At 36.2% G+C, this 23,345-nt stretch overlaps 3 protein-coding genes across 5 annotated transcripts in view; 1 reads left to right on the forward strand and 2 right to left on the reverse strand.

Annotated features, from left to right (window-relative positions):
• Positions 1-2,647, reverse strand: part of LOC127419188 (zinc finger protein Eos-like) — a 14,572-nt gene extending 11,925 nt beyond the window's left edge. For both annotated transcript variants that reach the window (XM_051660379.1, XM_051660378.1), the window contains exons 1-3: positions 2,546-2,647; positions 383-437; positions 190-294 (exon numbers count right to left, since the gene is read on the reverse strand). In XM_051660379.1, the coding sequence (XP_051516339.1) occupies positions 190-294; positions 383-422 (145 nt within the window). In that variant the 5' untranslated portion in view covers positions 423-437; positions 2,546-2,647. The remainder of the gene's footprint in view (positions 1-189; positions 295-382; positions 438-2,545) is intronic.
• Positions 2,648-4,073: 1,426 nt separating this feature from the next.
• On the reverse strand, positions 4,074-7,546 carry LOC127419196 (dnaJ homolog subfamily C member 22-like). Its single transcript, XM_051660397.1, has 4 exons — positions 7,427-7,546; positions 6,578-7,153; positions 4,669-4,961; positions 4,074-4,379 (listed from the first exon to the last, which is right to left on the reverse strand). Exons 2-4 carry the CDS (start codon positions 7,128-7,130, stop codon positions 4,197-4,199), a joined length of 1,029 nt encoding a protein of 342 aa, XP_051516357.1. The 5' UTR covers positions 7,131-7,153; positions 7,427-7,546; the 3' UTR covers positions 4,074-4,196.
• Positions 7,547-9,683: 2,137 nt separating this feature from the next.
• The window catches only part of LOC127419351 (limb region 1 homolog-like protein), a 36,554-nt gene continuing 22,892 nt past the window's right edge, over positions 9,684-23,345 (forward strand). The window contains exon 1 of one of the 2 annotated variants that reach the window (XM_051660710.1): positions 9,684-10,089. In XM_051660710.1, coding sequence (XP_051516670.1) covers positions 10,027-10,089 — 63 coding nt within the window. In that variant the 5' untranslated portion in view covers positions 9,684-10,026. Of the gene's footprint in view, positions 10,090-21,588; positions 21,740-23,345 lie in introns of those variants that run through there. The other variant, XM_051660708.1, reaches the window with a different exon arrangement.

Here is a 23,345-nt window from a genome sequence, read left to right on the forward strand (position 1 = left end):
CACTGGCCAATTAAATATTTTAAAGCTGAGCATAACTAGAAAATGGTTATCCATGACCGTGGGAACACTGAATACAGGAATATACTATAGATTTGTGGCATTACAAATAACATTGACCATAAATAGCAGATGCAGCAATTATTCAAGACAAGTAGGATATAAAAGCATGTTTAATGTAAAAACACTGACCACTAAGTGAGCGGCTTGGAGAGGACTGTTGACTGTTTGGTGTGCTCACAGTAGGTCCTCTCAGCCCTGCAAAAAACTCCCGTTCTGTTGAAGAATCTCCACTGCCTGGAAATGTAAGCGAACATGTATTAAGCTACATATGTGTTTAGTCTATTAGAAGAACAAGGTATGAAAACATCAAAAGGCACTTTACCTGACATGTAAGAACGGCCATTGCATTCATCAGCATTCATTATCACACCAGCTGCCTGCACCAAGAAATATGAAAGAAAAAATGGCTACAGTGTTTCTTGTAAAGCATAAAAACCTCACTGATATGACAATTTACAATTTTAACATTACTTACAAATAGGAAATCAAATTATCTTAAGAGGACTTCAGTGCATTGGTACATTTATAAAAGCACAATAAGTAAAAAGGTAAAAGAGAACAAAAAATTCTAAAAATGTACTCAAAGAACCTTAAAAAATGTCAAATTTACTTCTTTTGATTTCAAGTGATAAAAAACACTTGCTGGTTCACTCACAGTTTGTTAATTCTCTCTTTCCTGTGTGGTTGCAATGTTTGAGTTGCTGAATAATTGATATGCACGCTGGTCGAGATCTCATTTCTTGCTCAGCAGCTAAATTGAGTGTCCATTCTATACAATTCTAGTATTGGAAGGTAGAGAGAACTAGTGTGCAAGAAAGTATCCTCCCCTTATTCAGTGACCTATCAGAACGTGCTGCTACACTTAAAGGAATGATGAAACTAAGGAGCTACCATGATTGGTTCTTACTTAAAAATGCAACAGGCTAGTACGCACAGGAAAATGTAAATGCTTCGTTTTCCTGAAATCATAGTGAACTCTCAATTTGACTAGAACATACAGATTATGCTTGTAAATCATGGTAAAGACATAATTAGAAAACATTCAGATATAATTAAGAGCAGTTTAAGGGTGATACATTCTACTGAGCAGTGAGATGACAAAAAAAGACATTGCTTTATTTTTTAATTCTATCAAATCATAAATATGGACTCTTATAAACAATGATCTTATCCATGTTATTAATGGAATAATATCTATAATATTTGTTCTAATAATAAATAGGCCTTCAGACATTTCAGAGCAGGTATAGGGGTGACATTATAAAGCCAAAAAAAAAAAAAAAAACACAAAAAAGAAATGGCTTTCTTTTATATATTTTTTCAAATCTAGAATAGATATGGCCTCTTATAAATGATTGTCTTATCTCAGTTTTTAAAAGGCACAATACCTATGACATTTAAGGGCAAAGCAGTAAATGACAACAGAGTAATTGCTTTCTTTTACATTCTTTCAAATCCATATTTATGGACTCTTATAATCTATTGTCCTTTCCAAGTTCTAACTGCATAATATATAGCCTATATCCTAATAATTGTTCTAATAACAGGCATATGATGATATTATATTGAGCAGTAAGATGAAAAATTATTTCAAATCCAAATGATAACAGACTCTTATAAACTATTGTCCTATACCAGTTCTTATGGCATAATATCTATGATATATGCATTTAGGCATTTAAGAGCAGGTATTGGATATTACATTGGGAAGTGAGATGAGATAAGATAAATTATGTAGAATCCTAATGGACTCTTATGGACACTTATAAACTACTGTTATATTTATAAAATCAGTTGTAATAACAAACAGGTATTCAGACATTTAAGAGACACCCCTTTCTTTGTTACTTATGAGACAGAAAACTAACACAACAGAGGTACTTGTGGGCCGACGAGAGGCAACATACAGATCCCAAAAATTCAGACTGCTGTCATAGAGTGTAATTAACGCAATAATTAAAACAGCTCCTATCTGTCTGCAATCAAAACAAAACACAATAACTGAAGAGAACATGATCGTGTACAAGCCCTCGTTTGTTCAGTAACTTTACACGCAGCATCGGTAAAACAGCAGAAATGCTGCAGAGGAGGACTGGTAGCACACAGAATTATGTCAATCCTGTCTGCCTGTCTGTCTGTCTGGAGCAACACTAGCTAGCCACTGCTGCTAACAAGCTAACGAAACATGACAGCTTACATTAAGGCCAGGACATCGCTAAACTCATTCACTAACGATAGAACTAACGTTGCTCTCAACGTTATCCGATCCGCTGGCTGCGAACTTGAAACACGGTCGATATTTAGACGTGACAAACTAAAGCGGAATTATGTTTCCTGACAGCCCGCTGGCGTTGCTATGGCACCCAGTCCTCGACAGATGCCGTCTGGCCGTGTAAACCCTCCCGATCCAAGCACAGTTACCTGACCTAATGTCACTTTCCGCAAATGACAGGTTTTGGTTTTATACAGCGAGTATTTTTCTTACCTGACGATCGACTGTGGTGGCAATTTTTATACAGCAGAAACGCCGTTTGTTGTCTCTGGCGAAGGCAGCATCTCCGGGATCTTTTACCTGAAAGCCCAAACAACTTCCGGGCCTATGCCGGGATACAGACCCGAATAACCTATTACCGAAAAGTGACTCGCAAATCCATTATCAACAGGGATTATCGAATGCATCGATCCAACCTGTAAATGTAAAGAAATAGAAAAATTGCATCTCTAGAAACGTTTTAAATTTCATTCAAAAGCCAGATGTTTTTTTCTTTTATTTTGTATTATTATTATTTCTTAATTTTCACCTCAAATTATAACACTTATTTTATAGTATTATACTTATATGCTGTTTATGGGAATTTTAGCTGAACTTCTTCTTGCCCGAACAAGGATGGCACAATGATAACGTTCATATAATATTAGGCTATTAGTAGTATTTATTCTGCTATAATAGTTTTAATTTTATTATGAGTCACTGAGAAATAAGGTTTACTGAGGTGATAAAAATTTGAAATATTTTAATGAGAATGAGAGAGTTTAAAACGCATATATCAAGTTTGTAGACATGCCATGTTTGTTTCAAAATTGTTTGAAAAACATTTATATAATTTTCTACAAAAACAAATTGATTTAATGACTTTGTCAATGTCAATTGGTGTAAACATCAAGAAAAGGTATTAAAAGTATTCAAATAATTTCCTTGCACCTTGAATACACGTGAGTGTAACAACATTATCATTTTTTCCCACTGCTTATTTAAAAAAAAAAAAAAAAAAAAAAAAAAAAACATTAGGCCATTTCAAACTACTTATGCCAAAAAAAAAAAACAAAAAAAACCAACAACAATTCTTCAAGAATTTCAGCTTGTAATGACACTTATTTATTTACTTTTTTATTTAATGCTGTCTCTGTACGGTTCACCACTTTAAACTCAGAAATTGTAAACATGTATTAGAGATGTATTTAAGTAATTGTTCTGTGTGAATTGCATTATTAATATATTTTTGAATAACTTAATAGATCCAGAAACACACACACACACACACACACACACACACACACACACACAAAATGAGTGTCAGATTATTGACCCTTGCATTCTAATTATATTCATATTCTATTTTTATCCAAATTCTCTTATTATCAGTTTAGAACCATTGAGAAATAAAAAGAGGTATTCATAAAGGCCTGCCATTAGTATAGCCTGGAGTAAATAGTATTAGCTTCATATTGAATATCACAGTAAATTCAACCTTACAATAAACCATATATTTATTGGGCGGGATATAGACTAAAATTTTTGTATTTTATTAACCTGCTTAGTATTGCCAGTTTTCTGAGAAATGCATTCCCACTAACAGTTATGATTTAGTGCATTACAGTATAAAAACAAACCCTCTATTATGCGTAATGTTGCCACAAGATGGCAGCGAATACTTAGTAATCCCCCGTGGATAGATTTGAGGGAGGAAGTGATTTCTCTGAATAAAAGTGAAAAACAGTTTTGTTTAGTAATATTCACATTTATTTATTTATTTATTTTACACCAGGTTGACTTTGTGCAAAAATCCTGTAGATCTTGGTTATGTGTAAATTAAATCTAAGCACCCCAAAGGGTACTTAAGCTCTTCCTCAGATGATCATGTTCTTCGTCGTGGTTTATGTCTCTGAAGAAGTATCTCATATGCCTCCTGAATCTGAATAAACATCTGTTGTGCCTCTGCTTGTTGCTTGGGGTTGTGGTCTGGATGCCACACTTTAGCCAGTTCCCTATAGCTACGTGTGATCTCCTCCATAGAAGCCTCTTCAGGCAATGACAGTATCTGATTGTAAGAACATTATATAATGACAATGATATATGAATAACAACAGTTGCATTATGCACACTCTTTATTATTTTCTTTCTGTTTAAATGATATTTACTGGAAAGAAAAGGCTATAAATTTAGTGAAAATATTTGGACACTTAGGCCAAACTTGAATATACATAAATGTGTTTTCATCGTATGACAAAATAGTAAAGAAATTGGCTTTTATTTTCTAACAAATAATAATAATAAAAAAGACATTTGTTAGGTTCAAAATTAAATAAATATATATAGTCAGCACTCACCGTCAGTGCCTCCATTTCTTTTTTACTATACTCATTAAGAAGTATTTCTAGCACCTTCCTCCAGCTGTCTTCATAAAAACTCCCTCCTGTCAGAGAACAAAGTAGACGATATGGCAACAACAGAAAATACTCCAGAAGTCCTCTGAGCCAGGGTAGGAACCAGAAAAAATCAAGCAGGGCTGCTATACAGTCTGATATGTAGTACAATGTGGCTGTGGTGTTATGAAAAACACAGTATCCCAGCGGAGCAGAGAAAGCCAGAACACCTAAACTCAGACGATACAGACGAGGCCCTTGGGAAAAGTAACACAAATTCAGTTAATTTCACAATCAAGACAGTGGCATAGCCAGAAACAACAGATGTGCCAAGAGAAAACTGGATGTGCAAGAACTAAAGCACAATTAAGTGAAATATAATAAAATGACCATTATCAACCATTGCATCACTTTCTTTTTGGCTATAATTTTTTAAGCTCTGTGTTATGTTTAAATGACTGGAAAAAAAATTCAATGGAGTAAGTTGCCCTGTTAATATATACAAATATGAAGCTTAATAATTTGTCAAAAGTTTTGGAATGATTCATCATTATTTCCCAAAATATGCTAAAGACACAAATATAAATGATGGTACAATTTGCACAATACTGGAAATTGGTATAAAATTATATAATTTTCTTTTATTATTTTTTATATATACAGTATATATATATATATATATATATATATATATATATATATATATATATATATATATATATATATATTTGGTTTAAAAATTGGTTTAAAAACTTACATGGAAAAGAATAAATCAGTATTGTGTTGAACAGAAGAATGCACAACTGTAAGAAGATTCAAAACCTTTTTTGAACATTCTTTGTATTTATGGAGAACAGGGAGGTTTGGTTCATAATAAAAAAAATAATAATAATAATAATACCGTTGTTACGTTGATTATTAAGCCAATATAATTAAAGGATAATACCATGTCTGACATGATGCAAACAGAACAGCGTAAAAAAAAAACAAAAAAAAAACTGCCATTTCATTTAGGTGTGCAAGCTTACATTTTGGGTGGCAGTTGCACACCCGTGGCTACGCCACTGAATCAAGAGAGATTTATTTACACATTACTGTATACCAGTGGTTCTCAACTGGCTTTGCTTCAGGATCCAGATATACACTGGACATCATGTGGTGATCCAACATAATATCAAACCCCTAACCCTATTTATAGTGTTCCTGTTACTGTAGTTGCTCATGGCGCTAACAATGCCAGTGTCATGGGGTTGATTGCCATGAAATGCATGTATTGATAAAATGTATACCTTGAATGCACTGTAAGTCGTTTTGGATGAAAGTTTAAATGATGAAATGCATAAATGTAACAGGTTGCATTTTCTTTGACCTTGCGTAGTTTTGTTCATGATTTTTGAGTCGTGCAACCTGTCTATGTTAGTATCTGCCTAATTTGGCTAGCATCTACCAAGTGAAAAATGATTTTGTGCCATAGTACCATAGAGTTTGATTGAACGCATAGCCTTTGATATCAACAACAACATGGGAAGCATTTTCTCCTCCTTTTAAAAGTTGATAGGTCTATTTAGTTTGCTTAATGTAAAATTATATGATTTGTTGTATTTTATTATTTGCATTTAGCTTTTTTTCCTCCAGCTGCCTGTAACCTTATCAATGTTGTTTTTTTTTTTTTTGGTTGTTTTTTTGCATTATAACCCACCAGTTGAGAACCACTGCTGTATGTTACAAGAAGACGTGCAAAGTTGTGTGTGTCTGTGGGGTGGAGGAGTAATCATATTGTAGAAGATAAGCCTATGACTCAATAATATAAGGCAGGTTTTTAAAACACCATACATCGACAGATATTAAAATGTACTTATGCACAGTGTCTCACCCAGTGGCTCTGGGAGAGATCCAGCAGGCTGCAGCGGTTTGAACGTGCTGTGTTGTGCAGCAGTAAAGCTGGCAGCTATACTGATGGGCAGAGGAGAGAGACTGCTGCCATAGAAGATGGAAGAGGTGATGATACATGTAATGAGGGTCTTCTGCAGGTTAGACGTCTGCTGGCCAACGGAGGACACCAGGTGCACACCTGCACCTATGCTCAGTGGCAGCACAAGGATGTAGAAAAAACGAAGAGAGCTAAGGCTTATTAAAGCAACCGTGCCAAAGTAAATGCCAACACAAACCTGACCAGTAAACCGAATCAGGCCTAATTGTGGTGGATTCACATGGGGACGTCTAACTCGGACTTCCTCTGCTCCTTTGTTGGCGTCACTCACATATGATGGAATACGGAAGAACTCCCTTAGCCAGCCAATGCCAAAACCACCCAAGGTGAGCATCCACAGGAGGGCATGGCTGTCTCGCCCCAGGTAAATATGATGAAGGCCAAGTGGTCCGCCCATGGCCCACAAGGCATATGTGATCATGAGCTTCTTAGCCATGAGGTCATTCTCCGCACAGTCTCCTTCAAAATAGTGAGGAATTATTTTAGCAAAAGCACATGTATACAATTAACCAATAACATGGTTATGAATACTAGTTTATGATTATTATATTTGTATACTTAATACAAATCTAACAACAAGCAGTGTTAAATAATGAAACCATGTTTGGCATATCAATTTGTGATTATATATGTGTTCACTCACTCACTCACTCACTCACATCACCAGTACTGACTTTCACTCATGTGACTACTGATCAGTTATGAAACCACAACAGCTCATTGCTCTCTTACCTGTGGGACTGAGAGATCGACCTTTCTATACCAACGTGTTTTAGAGTCCTACAACAAGGCAATTGTTAGAAATATAAGAATACAGGCAACACATCACAACATTATCGCTTTGAAGTCAACTTTAATTTTAAATCATTCACTTTTTGAAAAGGATTTAACCTATGGACTTCCGTATGTGTGTCAATATGGACTTTGGTAAGATGATGACACTATCTGAGTCATAAAAGAGTAAACTTTGATTGACCCTATCTGATGAAACATCTAAGATACAGAACATTAGACTTTACTAAAGAGCAAAATGCATTCTTCTACTTACATGGATTTAACTGAACTTTAAAAACACAGTCTTCATGTAAAATACCTTTAATATATTAACGACACCTTGAAGGCCTTGAAAATACTATAATATAGCCTATGATTATTATACAACATTTAGTTCCAGTCCTAAAATCTGATTGGACGAGCAGCATTACCAGAATGCTGGCATACAGTCCAACAGCACCGGGACTCTTCACCTTTTTTTTTTTTTATCATGCCGCTTCTCCATGTTCATGAATTTTCAAATAGTGGTGGGGATTTTGATTCATCATTCATTTTGATTTCATTCAATGATTTGTTCAGTGACCATTTCTGAAGATTGCATATTTACTCCAGTAGGTGGCCACAAATGTGTGTCTTTTATGTACAGAGTCTTTCATTCATTGATTCAACTGATAAAAAAATATATATAAATAAATAAATAAAAATTGTCACCATCAAAACAATGGCAGTGAATGACAACTATTTGTTCACTTAAAAGATTTGTTCAAAAACAGTAATTCATTTACAAATGAAACTGCCACGAGCTGGCCAATTTTTGTCAGAAACATGTTATTTAATAATATTTACTTGTATTTTACTTATATGACTTTCTTGCAGCATAAAAGTAATCCATACGACTCCAGTGGTTAAATCCATGTCTTCAGAAGTGATATGACAGGTATGGGTGAGAAACAGAATAGGGTACAACGTGGCTAAAGGCTCCGCAAGGTAAAAGGCTCCTTTGATATTATTTTCTCCCAAAACACTAAATAGCATCAGAAACTGCCACAGGACTTTCCTAAACACCTGTTTATCACTATACAATGGAAAATGTTACTGTTCCATGAGATCTTTGCATGTGGTGTCTAAAAGTTGATTTTGAGCCAATTTGATCAAATTTTTATAATGTTTTTAAAAAAAGTTGCACATTTCTGTAGCTAATGAAAATCCCTGAAATTAACACATTTCTTTTGAGACAAAATACTTATTTATTGTTTTCAGTTTTGTTTAAGGTCATTAAATCAAACATTTTTCAATAACTGTCCAATAAGTGAAAGGATAGTATTTGGGATAAAAAGCCCCCCTGTTGCAGGGGCTAAAGGCCCCTATTAAACACATTGTTTAGGGTTTTTTTTAAAGGGGGGGGGGGGGGGATAGATTTGTTATGAAAAATTTTCAAAGAGGGCTCACATTGACTCATCCAATCATAATAGAAATTAGTTTGTTTATAGAACACTTGAGATGTAATTAAATGCCAAATGTGTTTGAAATTAACAGGAAATGGTTGACTTTTTCTGAAGTAGTTATTTTGATTAAGTATTGTCTTAATTTGTTTCTCAAAAAAAGCATCTTGGTGTCTCAAAGTTATTTGCATTAGTTGACAAATTGTGCCCTATAACTATTGCCCCTGTATCTACATGATATCACTTCAAACCCCCTAGGCGCCTTTTACCCCAAGTGAGGGAGCCTTTTTGTGGTGTAAAAGGCTCCCTCACCACCTTTGTTTTTTTTTTTTTTAAACTGAATTTTAATCGAAACATCCTTCCGTAATTATTTATTTTCACACAAATTATGTTGCTCCATCAATATTCAATAAAAAAATTAGAGCTGAGGTATTCTTCTAAAAATCTTTGTTTGTGTTCTGCAGAAGAATGAATGTCATACACATCTGGGATGGCATGAGGGCGAGTAAATGATGAGCAATTTTTAATTTTGGGGTGAACTATCCCTTAAAATTAGTATTGTTGGTGTACCCTAATTTATTCAGGTTGATTCAGTGATATGGTAAACCATATTTTTTGACTTGAATCAAACCAGTTAATTTAGATGTTACCACATGTAGCATTTAGGTTATCATTTCTCCATTTTAATACCATCTTCATAACGTACCATATTATTACATTATATATGACCTTCTTCAAGTCCAGAACTCCGCCCCTTTCTCCTCCCACAGACCAGCCCTCCAGTAGAGAGTGTTTGAGAGCGACTTATTAATATGATTACGTTTGTTCATGTTGAGCATCTGTGAACATGCTGATTTTGAAAGTTTCACTGTAGTTACAAATTGCTTGTGAACATGTGAATTATCATGCGAGAAGACTTTATCCACCAAACATGACTTTGAAGTGAAGCATGAAAAGGTCGTTGACTTCGCGACTTCAGTTGGACCAACTCCCAATGCATTTTAGGGGGGATAGCCTTCGTGTACTTTAACTTGAGACAAGTTTTCACGACTTATTTACTCGGAGAAATGTTTTAAAACTTATAACCGAGGACAGTCCAAGACATGGTTTCAAAGCATGGAAACAGACGACGTGTCGGTGAGAGAGCAACTATTCCACGACCGAGTTCGCGAAACCATTGTGAGTTATCTTCCTATTGCTCCTTTTGTTTGTTTGTGTTCCTTCGTTAGAATGTTTACATATTGTTATGCACCATAGAAACCATTTTCTATATGTTCAATATTTGCACTGAATGTGCCCCACACAGACAGGGAGAGATTCCCTGAGGCTACTTTTTATTGAGGAAAGTTGCTTAAACTTAGCTGACAACGTTTGATAAAAGTATTTTCTAATTGACACACTTTACAATGGAAGAAAATACAGCGTGACTGCTCAGTTTTGAAGTATTGTGTGATAAAGAGCTTGTCAATTTTGAAAACAGAAGAGCTTTTGGCATCCATGTGCATGGAAATGTCTTTGTTAAGACATAATGTACAACTCAAATTGAACTTCAGACCTGACGAACTTTACAGCAAGACACTTGTGTTCACCTTTACACCTTCACAAAGATCTCACACTCAGCATTTATCGAGAGCCATATTAATAAACCACTTCAAACTATTTAACACTACTACTATTGATTATGTAATGCATTAACTAAAATAAAGCAGGGAATGCAACTTTATGGGAAGTTCAGAATTATAGTACTAATCTTGCATGCACATTAAAGGTTTCATCCTTGATTTTTCAATGCCTGCCAAGGCTTCTCATCAGTTCATAACAATCTGTTTTGTTATCATTTAAGTGTTTAAACCTACTTTGAGTTTTTTTTTTTTTTTTTTTTTTTTTTGTCTTTGTGATGCAAAGCTAGAAATGTAAGAAGGCAGGTTTAGTAAAATGCACAGATAGATCACAACTAGATAATGTAAATCAGATGTGTTGCGCTGCCGTAGGCAGGCCAGGGTCTAAAAACACAAAACCTCCTGCTGTCATGGCCATTGATTACAGCTGAAATCAGAAGTTTACATACACTTAGGTTGAAGTCATTAAAACTCATTTTTTAACCACTCCACAGATTTCATATTAGCAAACTATAGTTTTGGTAAGTCGTGTAGGACACCTACTTTGTGCATGACTCAAGTAATTTTTCCAACAATTGTTTACAGACAGATTGTTTCACTTTTAATTGAGTATATCACAATTCCAGTGGGTCAGAAATTTACATACACTAAGTTAACTGTGCCTTTAAGCAGCTTGGAAAATGATGACAAGCTTAATTTAGCTTCTGAGAGGCTAATTGGAGTCAATTGGAGGTGTACCTGTGGATGTATTTTAAGGCCTACCTTCAAACTCATTGCCTCTTTGCTTGACATCATGGGAAAATCAAAAGAAATCAGCCAAGAACTCAGAAAAAAATTGTGGACCTCCACAAGTCTGGTTAACTGAAGGTACCATGCTCATTTGTACAAACACCATGAGAGTAAGTTTAAACACCATGGGACCATGCAACCATCATACCGCTCAGGAAGGAGACACATTCTGCCTCCTAGAGATGAACGTAGTTTGGTGCAAAAAGTGCAAATCAATCCTAAAACAACAGCAAACGACCTTGTAAAGATGCTGGAGAAAACAGGTAGATAAGTATCTATATCCTCACTTAAACGAGTCCTATATTGACATAACCTGAAAGGCTGCTCAGCAAGGAAGAAGCCACTGCTCCAAAACTGCCATAAAAAAGCCAGACTACAGTTTGCAAGTGCACATGGTGACAAAGATCGAACGTTTTGGAGAAATGTCCTCTGGTCTGATGAAACAAAAATTGAACTCTTTTGCCATAATGACCATCGTTATGTTTGGAGGAAAAAGGGTGAGGCTTGCAAGCCGAAGAACACCATCCCTACCGTGAAGCATGGGGGTGGCAGCATCATGCTGTGGGGGCGCTTTGCTGCAGGAGGGACTGGTGCACTTCACAAAATAGATGTCATCATGAGGAAGGAAAATTATGTGGATATATTGAAACAACATCTCAAGACATCAGCCAGGAAGTTAAAGCTCGGTCACAAATGGGTCTTCCAAATGGACAATGACCCCAAGCATACCTCCAAAGTTGTGGCAAAATAACTTAAGGACAATAAAGTCAAGGTACTGGAGTGGCCATCACAAAGCCCTGACCTCAATATGATAGAAAATTTGTGGGCAGAACTGAAAAAGCATGTGCGATCAAGGAAGCCTTCAAACCTGATGCAGTTACACCAGTTCTGTCTGGAGGAATGGGCCAAAATTCCAGCAACTTATTGTGAGAAGCTTGTGGAAGGTTTCCCAAAACATTTGACCCAAGTTAAATAATTTAAAGGCAATGCTACCAAATACTAACAAAGTGTATGTAAACGTCTGACCCACAGGGAATGTGATGAAAGAAATAAAAGCTGAAATAAATCATTCTCTCTACTATTATTCTGACATTTCACATTCTTAAAATAAAATAGTGATCCTAACTGACCTAAAGACAGGGAATGTTTTCTATGATTAAATGTCAGGAATTGTGAAAAACTGAGTTTAAGGGTACGTTTACATGACAACGATGTATTAAAAACGATGTATCCTTTGCGTTTTTGAAAAGATTCGAGTACAGACGACAACGTTGTCAAAACAATCCCCGTTCACACGGATCCGCGAAAACGACTAAAAATGCTGTATTATGCATGCCAGGCCAGTAGTTGGCGATGTCACTTTGTAAAGAAACACTACGTGCCTGCGCACATAAGCATTCTTCCACAGAGTGGTGAATACAAACAATGAAGATGGCGAAAGCATTGAGCAATTTTGTCTGGACGGACGATGAGGTTGCTTTATTACTACAATTACTTTGCTGGGGAAGCGTCAATAAACTCAAAATCTTGAACAACACAAACACAGTCCTGTAGTCCGCCATTGTATTTTTGAATGTCTCGCGCACATGCCTATAGACTGAACTCTCAAGATTATTCAATAAACTCTGCTCATTTTTACCATCACTTCATCTCCTGCCTTCTTCTGTATTCCCCCTGCTGACTCTTGGGCTGGTAGGAGAGTAAGTTAACATAACAAGCTGTTGATGTTGACTGGTTTTGGATATCAGACAGAACTCTGATATATGGATATCTTCTGACGGAGAGAGAGGTCTTGTGTACACTGGATCTAACATGCATTTTCACTGCCTCATGTTTTCATATTCTAAGCATATCATTGAATACTGTACATGGCATCACATCTCTGTCTATAGGCTATATACATAAGCAGTGGGTGAATGAATTGCAGAGTAAAGGTACATCAAATAAAATTAAGTAAATAAATAAATAACTTTTAAAATACAAATACATTTTTCCCATCTGAATCCATACATTCATTTCAAGATTTTCAAATTGCAGGTTCTGCCTACTGTACAATGTTCACACTCCATACAAAACACTCCAAATGAATAAATTGTTGATTATTGTTATTTGTACAGACACCAGTATTCATATTGATAATTATATATCTCAAATTGATGCCTATCAATCCATCATTCTTTATATAACACGTAATACGTGTGCGCATGACATCATCGTTTTCACAAATTCACGTTATGTTTACACGGAGACGATAACGGCATCGTTTTCAAAAACTTGCACTTTGAAACCCGTTTTCAAAAGTTTGTGTTTCCAGGCCCCAAAACGCCGTTATCGTGTAAACGCACAGCCAAAATGCATAAGTTTTCCGTTTTTAGTTAAAAACGTTGTCATATAAACAGCCCCTAAATGAATTTGGCTAAGGTGTATGTAAACTTCTGACTTCAACTGTAAATGGGGTTTATAATTTATATAAATCTGTGCAGACTTTAGTTAGTGAGATTTTGTGTAAAGGTCTGCCATTGCTCTTGCTTTTGGACTGTTGTCACTTCACCAAGAACAATTGATTCACCTTGAGTTTGTGATTCTAAGGTTAGCCCTATTTAAATTAGGGCCTACAACTTTAAATTAATATTGTTAGATCAACTGAAGTTAAAGGAATATTCTGGGTTCAGTACAAGTTAAGCTCAATCTAGAGCATTTGTGGCATAATGTTGATTACCACAAAAATAATTTCGACTCATCCCTCCTTGTCTTTAAAAAAAGGAAAAATCGAGGTTACAATGGGGCATTCACAATGAAAGTGAATGGGGCCAATATTTGGAGGGTTTAAACGCATGTTAAGCTTACAATTTTTTTTAATGCACTTACATTAATTCTTCTGGTAAAACTCATGTATAATTTGAGATGTAAAGTTGTTTAAATTGTCATTTTTTCGGCAGACTACTAAATTTCAGTGATTATGGTATTATGTCGTCATGGCAACAGAGTTGTAAAATTTGATATAATTTTACACAGAAAAGGTTAGTAAGCAATTTTATCACACTGAAAACATGTTAGCATGCATATTGTGTAAATCTTGTGGCTATACTTTTGAAATGGTGAGTATTTTAACATTTACGGATTGGCCCCATTCACTTCCATTACAAGTGCCATACTGTAACCCAGATTTTAGCTTCTTCTTTTTTTTAAAGGAAAGGAGAGACAAGTCAAACTAAATGTTTGTGGTAATCAACATCATGCTCAAATGCTGTCGATTGAGCTTGACTTGTATTGCACCCGGAATATTGCTTTAACTGAGATGTAACATATTCTGATATGTTTTAATGAGTCAGTTAAACCTACTTTTTTCCTTTTTAAAGGGTAGGATCCCTTGGTAGAACTCAGAACTGTCTGAATTCCTACTTGAAAGCAAACATTGTCATTTATGTCAAAGTTTTGGGCCTGGTTGATCTTCATGAGAGAAACAACCTGTTAGAGAGAATAGCTGATTTGGCACGGTTCCCACTCTGTAGGAATGCAGTGTGTGCGTACTGCATATTATTAAAGTGCATATCTGAACATGTTGCTCAACCTTGCACAATAGAGGGTTTAATACCTTTATACTCTGCATCAGATGTTCAATACTCCAGAGTGTTCACAGAGTATCTTCTTTGTGAGTGGACACCTTTTTCCTCTTTGTTCATCTAGTTCCTCATGCAGTCCAACTTGATAGCATATTAAGGAGGTGCCACGCATGTTCTTAACATTTGTCTTCATGATCTTAAATGATTAGTCGTGACTCGTGTTTTATTCCTTACCTAGAAAAAGGGTTATGCAAAAGTAAAAAGCTATTTCAGATCTTCTCGAACTGTGTAGATGCTTCTAGACTGTCCTTGACGGCTCAGCCAAATCAATTAGTTTGGTCACCTGTCCTTGCGAGGGGCTTATCTAGCCTAGCACACCACGTTTGTTATTTTCTCATAGGCTGTTTCACTTCAAGTAATATCTTAGGCCTCATTCCAAGTCTTATTGTGCAGTAAGGATTACGCATAGATGAATGAGAGAATTCAGACTGTTTCAGCTCAACTGTTGAAGCAGCCCTGCCAAATTGGTCAGCACATGCACTATAGATGACCTTTGTGCTGATGCCTGATGGTCAGACCATATAATATAAGTGGAATCATGTAGTATTAACCAGCAACCACAGTTACATTGTCCCATTTATTTTGAATAGAGATCAGATTGAGCGATTTGAAACTAGTCCACCACTGCCCTTGGATTATGGTAGATTAGGGATAGAATATTTACATTCTTTATTGTCTGTCTATGACCTACAACAGAATGGGGTTATAGGGATCAGTAAATAGCCTATAGTCACATTCCACCTTTTTTATTTTATTTTTTTATAAAGTATTTCAGTCAATGGTATGTTCACTGCTGTCAAGATTTTGTGAGTCACAGTGACATTTATGACACTAATGTAAGGAGGCCTTATGTCTGGAAATTAATCTGCCCCACCCTAGATGTTTTTCTGTTTCTGAAGTCTTTATGTCCATGTTAACAGGGAGATGGGAAGGCAATTGGCACCATGGTGCAAAACTGTACTCCATGGTTTGAGCAGTAATACAGGAGACAGGAAATATTTTAGGCAGATGCTATTTGCACCCTAGTGCAAATAGTGGCAGATATTATTTTCACACCAACCCTGGTGCAAATAATGGTAGATACTAATTGCACCCTGGTGCAAATAGTGTCAGAAACTATTTGAACCCATATTTAAATACTAACATACAGTATGGGCATCACTGCAGCGTGTTTGTTTTTATTAAGAGTCCCACAGACACTACATTAACCCCTACCCCTAAAGCTAACCTTAAGCTTACCTTAGAAAAAATAACCTTGTTTTTACTACAGTAACCATGGTTTCACCATGGTATGTTTTGTAAATTTACAGTAACCACAAAATTAACCATGGTTAATATTAATATTACTGTACTTGACATTCACCATGACCAAATCACTGCGACAACATTTGTTAATTTTAATCTATTATTTTAAGTAGTATTAAATGAAATATTAAGAGTTGAATCAGGAAATCGGATGGGGAAAAAGACTGTGACAAAACACGGATTCAAACCGCAGTCGCTAGGACAACAGTATACAATCACACACCATCTTTACTCCTCTCGCCACTGCTTTGTCACTGGTTTGTCGTATATTTGTTTGCTTTCAACAGACTATTAGTGTGTAAATAGCTGCACTGTGTGGCAGATGCTACATACGCCGGTGTGCAAATAGACACTCCAAATATTTTATGCTATAGCCTACCCAACACTATATTTCAGCTCAGTAGATAAATGGCCAACCTGGTCTCATAGTGAAAACGTGACTCTATATACAGTACATTTTTGCAGAACTTGTACACTGGCGGCCAAAATTTTTGAATAATGTACGGATTTTGCTCTTTTGGAAGGAAATTGGTACTTTAATTCACCAAAGTGGCTTTCAACTTATCGAAAAGTATAGTCAGGACATTACTGATGTAAAAAAAAAAAAAACGCACCATCACTATTTGAAAAAAGTCATTTTTGATCAAATCTAGACAGACCCTATTTCCAGCAGCCATCACTCCAACACCTTATCCTTGAGTAATCATGCTAAATTGCTAATTTGGTACTAGAAAATCACTTGCCATTATATCAAACACTGCTGAAAGCTATTTGGTTCATTAAATGAAGCTTAAAATTGTCTTGGTGTTTGTTTTTGAGTTGCCACAGTATGCAATAGACTGGCATGTCTTAAGGTCAATATCAGGTCAAAATGGCAAAAAAGAAACCGCTTTCTTTAGAAACTCATCAGTCAATCATTGTTTTGAGGAATAAAGGCTATACAGTGCTTGAAATTGCCAAAAAACTGAAGATTTCATACAAAGGTGTACACTACAGTCTTCAAAGACAAAGGACAACTGGCTCTAACAAGGACAGAAAGAGATGTGGAAGGCCAGATGTACAACTAAACAAGATGATAAGTACATCAGAGTCTCTAGTTTGAGAAATAGACGCCTCACATGTCCTCAGCTGACAGCTTCATTGAATTCTACCCGCTCAACACCAGTTTCATGTACAACAGTAAAGAGAAGACTCAGGGGTGCAGGCCTTATGGGAAGAATTGCAAAGAAAAAGCCACTTTTGAAACAGAAAAACAAAAAGATAATGTTAGAGTGGGCAAAGAAACACAGACATTGGACAACAGATAATTGGAAAAGAGTGTTTTGGATCTTAACCCCATTGAGCTTTTGTGGGATCAGCTAGACTGTAAGGTGCGTGAGAAGTGCCCGACAAGACAGCCACATCTATGGCAAGTGCTACAGGAAGTGTGGGGTGAAATGTCACCTGAGTATCTGGACAAACTGACAGCTAGAATGCCAAGGATCTGCAAAGCTGTCATTGCTGCACACTTTGAAGTACTTGAAGTAATTTCTTTTTTTTTTTTTTTCAAATTGTAATAGTAATTTTTAATTTTATTAATGTCTTGATTATACATTGTATAGTCAAACTTTAACTCTAATGTATTTTTTGAAAAACGATACATTTTAGTGCTTGTATTACAGACCCACCTACATGTATACACTTATTCCAACATTAATAGTTTGCATAATTGGAAAAACTAAACTAAAATAAAAATGAATGGCTCTGAAACTAACTGAAATCAAATTAAAATAATCTCGAATAAGATTTAGTTTTTGTTGCTGTATGTTTTTAAACCTTTAAACTCGCCATTACCATAACATGAAGATGGCACTAGACGGAGATAATAGACGACCTAAAACCTCATTGCATCAGCAACAGAGCGGGAATCACTACCAGAGAGGCAAAGCAGGTGGGCTAGATAACAGTCTTTTAACATTTAATTTGGAACTGGTAAAGAGTTTGGTTTGAAGTTCAACGGGGCTCGACATTAATGCTTGTCCGTGACAAGAGAAAAGTAGCCTGAATGTCAGTAACGAAAAAATTACTTGCTATATTTGTGATATAGCCAAGGCCTTATTACAAAGTCCTTATTCTTATACTGCTGTTACAAATAATCCAGAGCGCGTTATTTTATAATTCGCTAGCAATCTATTAATAGCTGCACGCTTTCACTGACAGGTGGCTTTTTGTTCGCTCACATGCACATGACTGCAGTAAAGTTGTTTTTATATTAGATATTCGATAAACATTCGATCCTTCCTTTAACATTAATTGCTAAGTAATTGCAAAATAGTGGCGGTTCATGCTGTGTCTAGTTCAGATAACACTGTAAATCATAATAGCAAAAGTAATAATGATGTTAATTGATAAATGTAATTGTTTTAAGCATCAAAAGTGAAAAACGTACAACAGAGATCCCAACAAGGGCAATCCAAGTTAGGGAGTGTCTCAAAATTGCAAAACACACAAATATCAGTTAAGACTGTGTTTCCCAAACACCTGTTTTGTCAGGTGTGCCATGGAAAATGATCAGAATCCACAAAATAAATCAGGGCTCTGGACTAAGAATAATGTTTCAACCATTTTTCCTAACAGGTCGATTAAATTTAGAAAGAGGTCGCATTGGTGCGACTACAAAGTTGGCTGACTCTCTGATTGTGCTCTGTCGTTTTTTGTTCCGTATGAGAAATATCAAACGGCAAATGTTCCAAACACGAAAGGAAACATCTTTACCCGGATCAGTCAGCGCTGCTCAATGGACAGATCAGCGCAGAGATGTGCATTTACACGTGGACTGGTCTCGAGCGCTCAGCCGCGCAGATCACCATAAACAGAGCTGCGAGAAGCACGGGCTGGGTCACAAATTCAGCATTGATTATTTGTTTAAAACCTCTATGAAAGCCCATAATGTGTCGATGATTAAACTAGTTAAAAATTGAATTAAATGGCCCCAACATTTCTAAACAGCGTTGAAAAGGAATAAAGGAGAAATCTGCACAATGAACAGACAGAAATTGTAAGGTTTCAATCCACACATGACAGATATTAAAAAAAATATTTACCATGAACTTATCAATACAGTAGTGAGAGAATACAATTTAATTTCAAAATGTGTTTTTTTTTTTTTTTTTTTTTTTTTTTGGTTTTAGTTTTTTGTTTTTTTTACGGAAAATGCCATAATTTGTTTTAGGGTTACTGCTAATCATGGTTTTACTTATACTTTTGGTTACTATGATCTTATTGCAAATGCCACAGTTAAAACTATGGATACAATGGAACTTTCCTTCTGTGTAAAATCTTTTCTAATGCCCTCTGATTGTAGAAAAAGGCTTTGTTTGTCTTCAGATGACTGTATTTTAATCATCAAGATTCTGATAAAAAGAAAGAAACAGTGAAAGAAAACAAAGTTTCTTTCAGTTGGACCGGTGCGACCAACTCAAGTGCTGGTGCACCATTTGTAGAATTTAACACTGGTTCTACCACTCTTAAATATTAGTCTGGAACCATGTAAATAAATAGATAAATTAAAAATTATTTGCTGTGGCATTGCAAGAATTAATTTGCAAGAACAAATCTAAAAATAAAAAAAGATGCAAATTTGTTGTTTTATTCATTACCCAATTAGCACTCTTGCCACCTGTGATCTCATTATACACCGTACCTACATGACTTGCGTTTTTTGCATAGCCGAATTTCAAACATTACGAATAAACACGCAACTAAAATGGACAGAAAACATGGAAGTTCTTGAAAAGGAAACTATCAATGATGGTTATGTGGGACAGTGGGATAGAGGTGTGCCAAGGGATTTGTTTAATTGTAAAAAGTGTGCCATGGCAGAAAAAAGTTGGGAAACACTGAGTTAAGAGATACATTGTTCCATGACTAAATTAAAAAGTGGTTCATTTTACATGTGTAATGTTTATGTTGGTAAGCAAATTAAGTTAAATTGTAATATTTTTTTTTCTTATGATTTATATCCCTGTTATAATTATTTAATATAAACTGAATGCTTTAATAAAATAAATCTAGTTAACTTTCTGGCTTTTTTACTTAAAGGTCTCACATCACCTGCAATGTATTTCTACACACCTGCTACATATCGTACACAGCTTTGATTGTGGAAATATGTTTTTGTGTGTTTTTCTGGAATTTATAAAATACTAAAATCCATTTAACTTCTTGTTCATTTGGCCTGATGATGTCATACCACCTGTAAAATATTCACACACATCTTACATGACTTGAATATATGATTTTGTGTATTTATGTATTTTTGAAATGTTCATATCTATATAACTTCCTGGTCATGTGACATAGTGATGTCACACCACCTGTAATGCATTCACACACACCTGACACACATCTTACACAACTTGGATTTTGGAAATATTATTTTGTGTATTTGTTTTTTATATAGCTTCCTAGTCATGTGACCTTGTGATGTCAGACCACCTGCAATATATCCATAAACATCTATATCACATCTTACACAACTTGGATTTTGGATTAAAATGATCCAACTTATGTTACCAGCATGCCTACCTTAATGAATCACAGCAAAGCACTTGCACTAGGCCACATCTCAGCCTGCTTTGCTGCTATTTAATAGGCAGCAATCAACAATTTTAATAAGTGACCATAACTTGTAGTTTGGATGATTTCTGATATGGGATTTGAACCCACGCTCTTGGTGTTGCCAAGACCCTGCTCTATCCGTTGAGCTATAAGACTTACTCCAGAAGTCCTGGAAGGCTGGATTACTAACTCAAAGGACAGTTTACCCACAACTAAAACATCATTAATACCATTGTATGCTCATGTGAAACCCATAATCTTTTTCTAGTTCCATGATACACAAAGGTTAATTACATGCAAGTTATATAGCTGAATATCGAAGCAGATGTTTTCCATTCAAAGAAAGCAGATGCTGGTGGATGTCATGTTCCAAACAGGAAGCAAAAGAGTAATACTCAGTTGTGCTTTTAACTTGTGTTAATGTCACTAAAGCCATATAATATATATTGATCGAAATTTAGGATGCAATTAATTGAAAACCCAATGAAAACAAGTTTCCCTTCGTTTAAAACTGTCTCATTCACATGAGTATCAATTGTTCCTTTTCGATTACGGTCTCTCAACATTGCGTCGCTAACGCTATGGGAAATTCCTTTCTCAACAGCCTAGTTGAAGCCCTTTGTACAATAACAGCAATTCTAAAATTGGCAATGGTGTTTGAGCCCCACCCCTTTTAAGTGCTGTTGGCCAATATAAGCGGGTGCAAAACCACCATTTCCTCAGAATTCTTCTCATTCGAGACAGCAAGTTCATCTCTCATCTCTGCTTCGCCATCAAGAAACACTCCACCAGCGGATGGGTTTTTTTGCCCTCAGATGCAAGCAAGACATCTCGTCGCCTTTACAGCACAGTGCCTGCAGTGAGATGACTGACCTGCTCCCCTGCAGTATTCCGGTGGAGACATTTGTGTTTCCTTTATTATTGCTATGATATATTGTGTACAGTAGAAATACATTTGTAAATGTAAAAGAGTCACTTGTGTGTAGCGCGTCTTTGTAAAGTTGTCATTGCACAAGTGTTTTCTATGTGACAAGACACATCCTGCCGTCAGACGGGCATGAGATATGCATCTGCTGCCTGGGCCGCACCCACACGGAAGTGGCTTTCATGGAGACAGACTTCCCTCACTGTGGTGGCATTAGTCTCAGGACGCTCTGCACTAGAACCCTAGTACTGAAGGACAGTTCCTCCTCTTATTAGTCTCTTCCTTCCTAACCCTGGTTGTGAAGTACTTGTACTGTGTGTATTTATAAGATTCATAAAAATTCCCAGTCTAGATTAATTTTTCCCTCCTGTGTTGTCACAATGTAGGGAGATTGATCATTACTATATACACTTTGAGGCATATTTTCACCATCCTATGCGGCCTGTGACATCCTATACATATCATTCCTCAAGTGTTTATGCCTCGGGCGAGGCCCCTCTGTGGGGTGTGACGTCACGTCAGTAGTGCGGCATGATTGGACGCTCTTCCCACAGCATCAGCGACACAATGTTGAGAGGCCATAATAGAAAGGGAATGTCTCGACTGCGTATGTAACCTCAGTTCCGTGAGATGAAGGGAACGAGAAATTGCATATGCTGGCCACACTACTGACCCAGAGCTTTGAGGTGCGAGCATTGCACTCCTTGTCTTTCAGTCGAAAAATTCTGAGGAAATGGCGGTTTTGCACCCGCTTAGGCCAACTGCGCGCCTAAAAGATGGGGCTGAAACACCATTTCCAATTTTAGAATTGCCGTTATTGTACAAAGGGCACAAAAGGTGGGATGGGACTGCCTCATTTCCAACTTAATTATTGGTCATGCAACATAAGAGCTCTGTCATTTGGAATACAGGATGGGTCAGTTGAGTGGTGTGATATGGAAAATAAATCATGTTCCCCTTCCTCATGGCCAGGTTTAATTTATTCAGCCCTATCCACCCCCCTTCCAACTCGACTGAACAACCCGGTGGTCTCCAACTCGCTCAAAATTTGGAATCAGATCAGAAGGCTTTTTAAGTGGCAGGCATGCTCCATTTTAAGCCCATTAACTGCTAATCATTCCTTACCCCCTTTCCCAATTAGACTCAATATTTAAAATTTGGTCCAAAGAAGGTATGCACTCCTTCCAAAATTTGTTTATTAATAAATGCTTTCCAACATTTCAACAGTTACAACAGAAGTTTGATCTACCTAGCTTGCAATTTTTTTTTTTTAATATCTTCAAGCTCGCAGTTTTGTTCAAAATCATTTTTCATAATTTCCTAATGAGCCGTCAACCTCACAGATGTACTCACTGTTTCTACATAATCCATTTACCAAAGGAGGGATATCTATTATATATAATAAATTATCACAGTTGGAATGTGATGTTTCATTAGAGCATGTATGGGCGGCATGGCAAGAATAGATATCACAGATTGGCAGTAGCATGGAGCAAAAGAACAGGTTCACTCTTCTTCATGGAGTATTAGACATGGGTAAATACAATTAAAGATCTTACATAGACTTCATCTGTC

Source organism: Myxocyprinus asiaticus, chromosome 28 (genome assembly GCF_019703515.2).
Source record: "Myxocyprinus asiaticus isolate MX2 ecotype Aquarium Trade chromosome 28, UBuf_Myxa_2, whole genome shotgun sequence".
NCBI classification, from domain to species: domain Eukaryota; kingdom Metazoa; phylum Chordata; class Actinopteri; order Cypriniformes; family Catostomidae; genus Myxocyprinus; species Myxocyprinus asiaticus.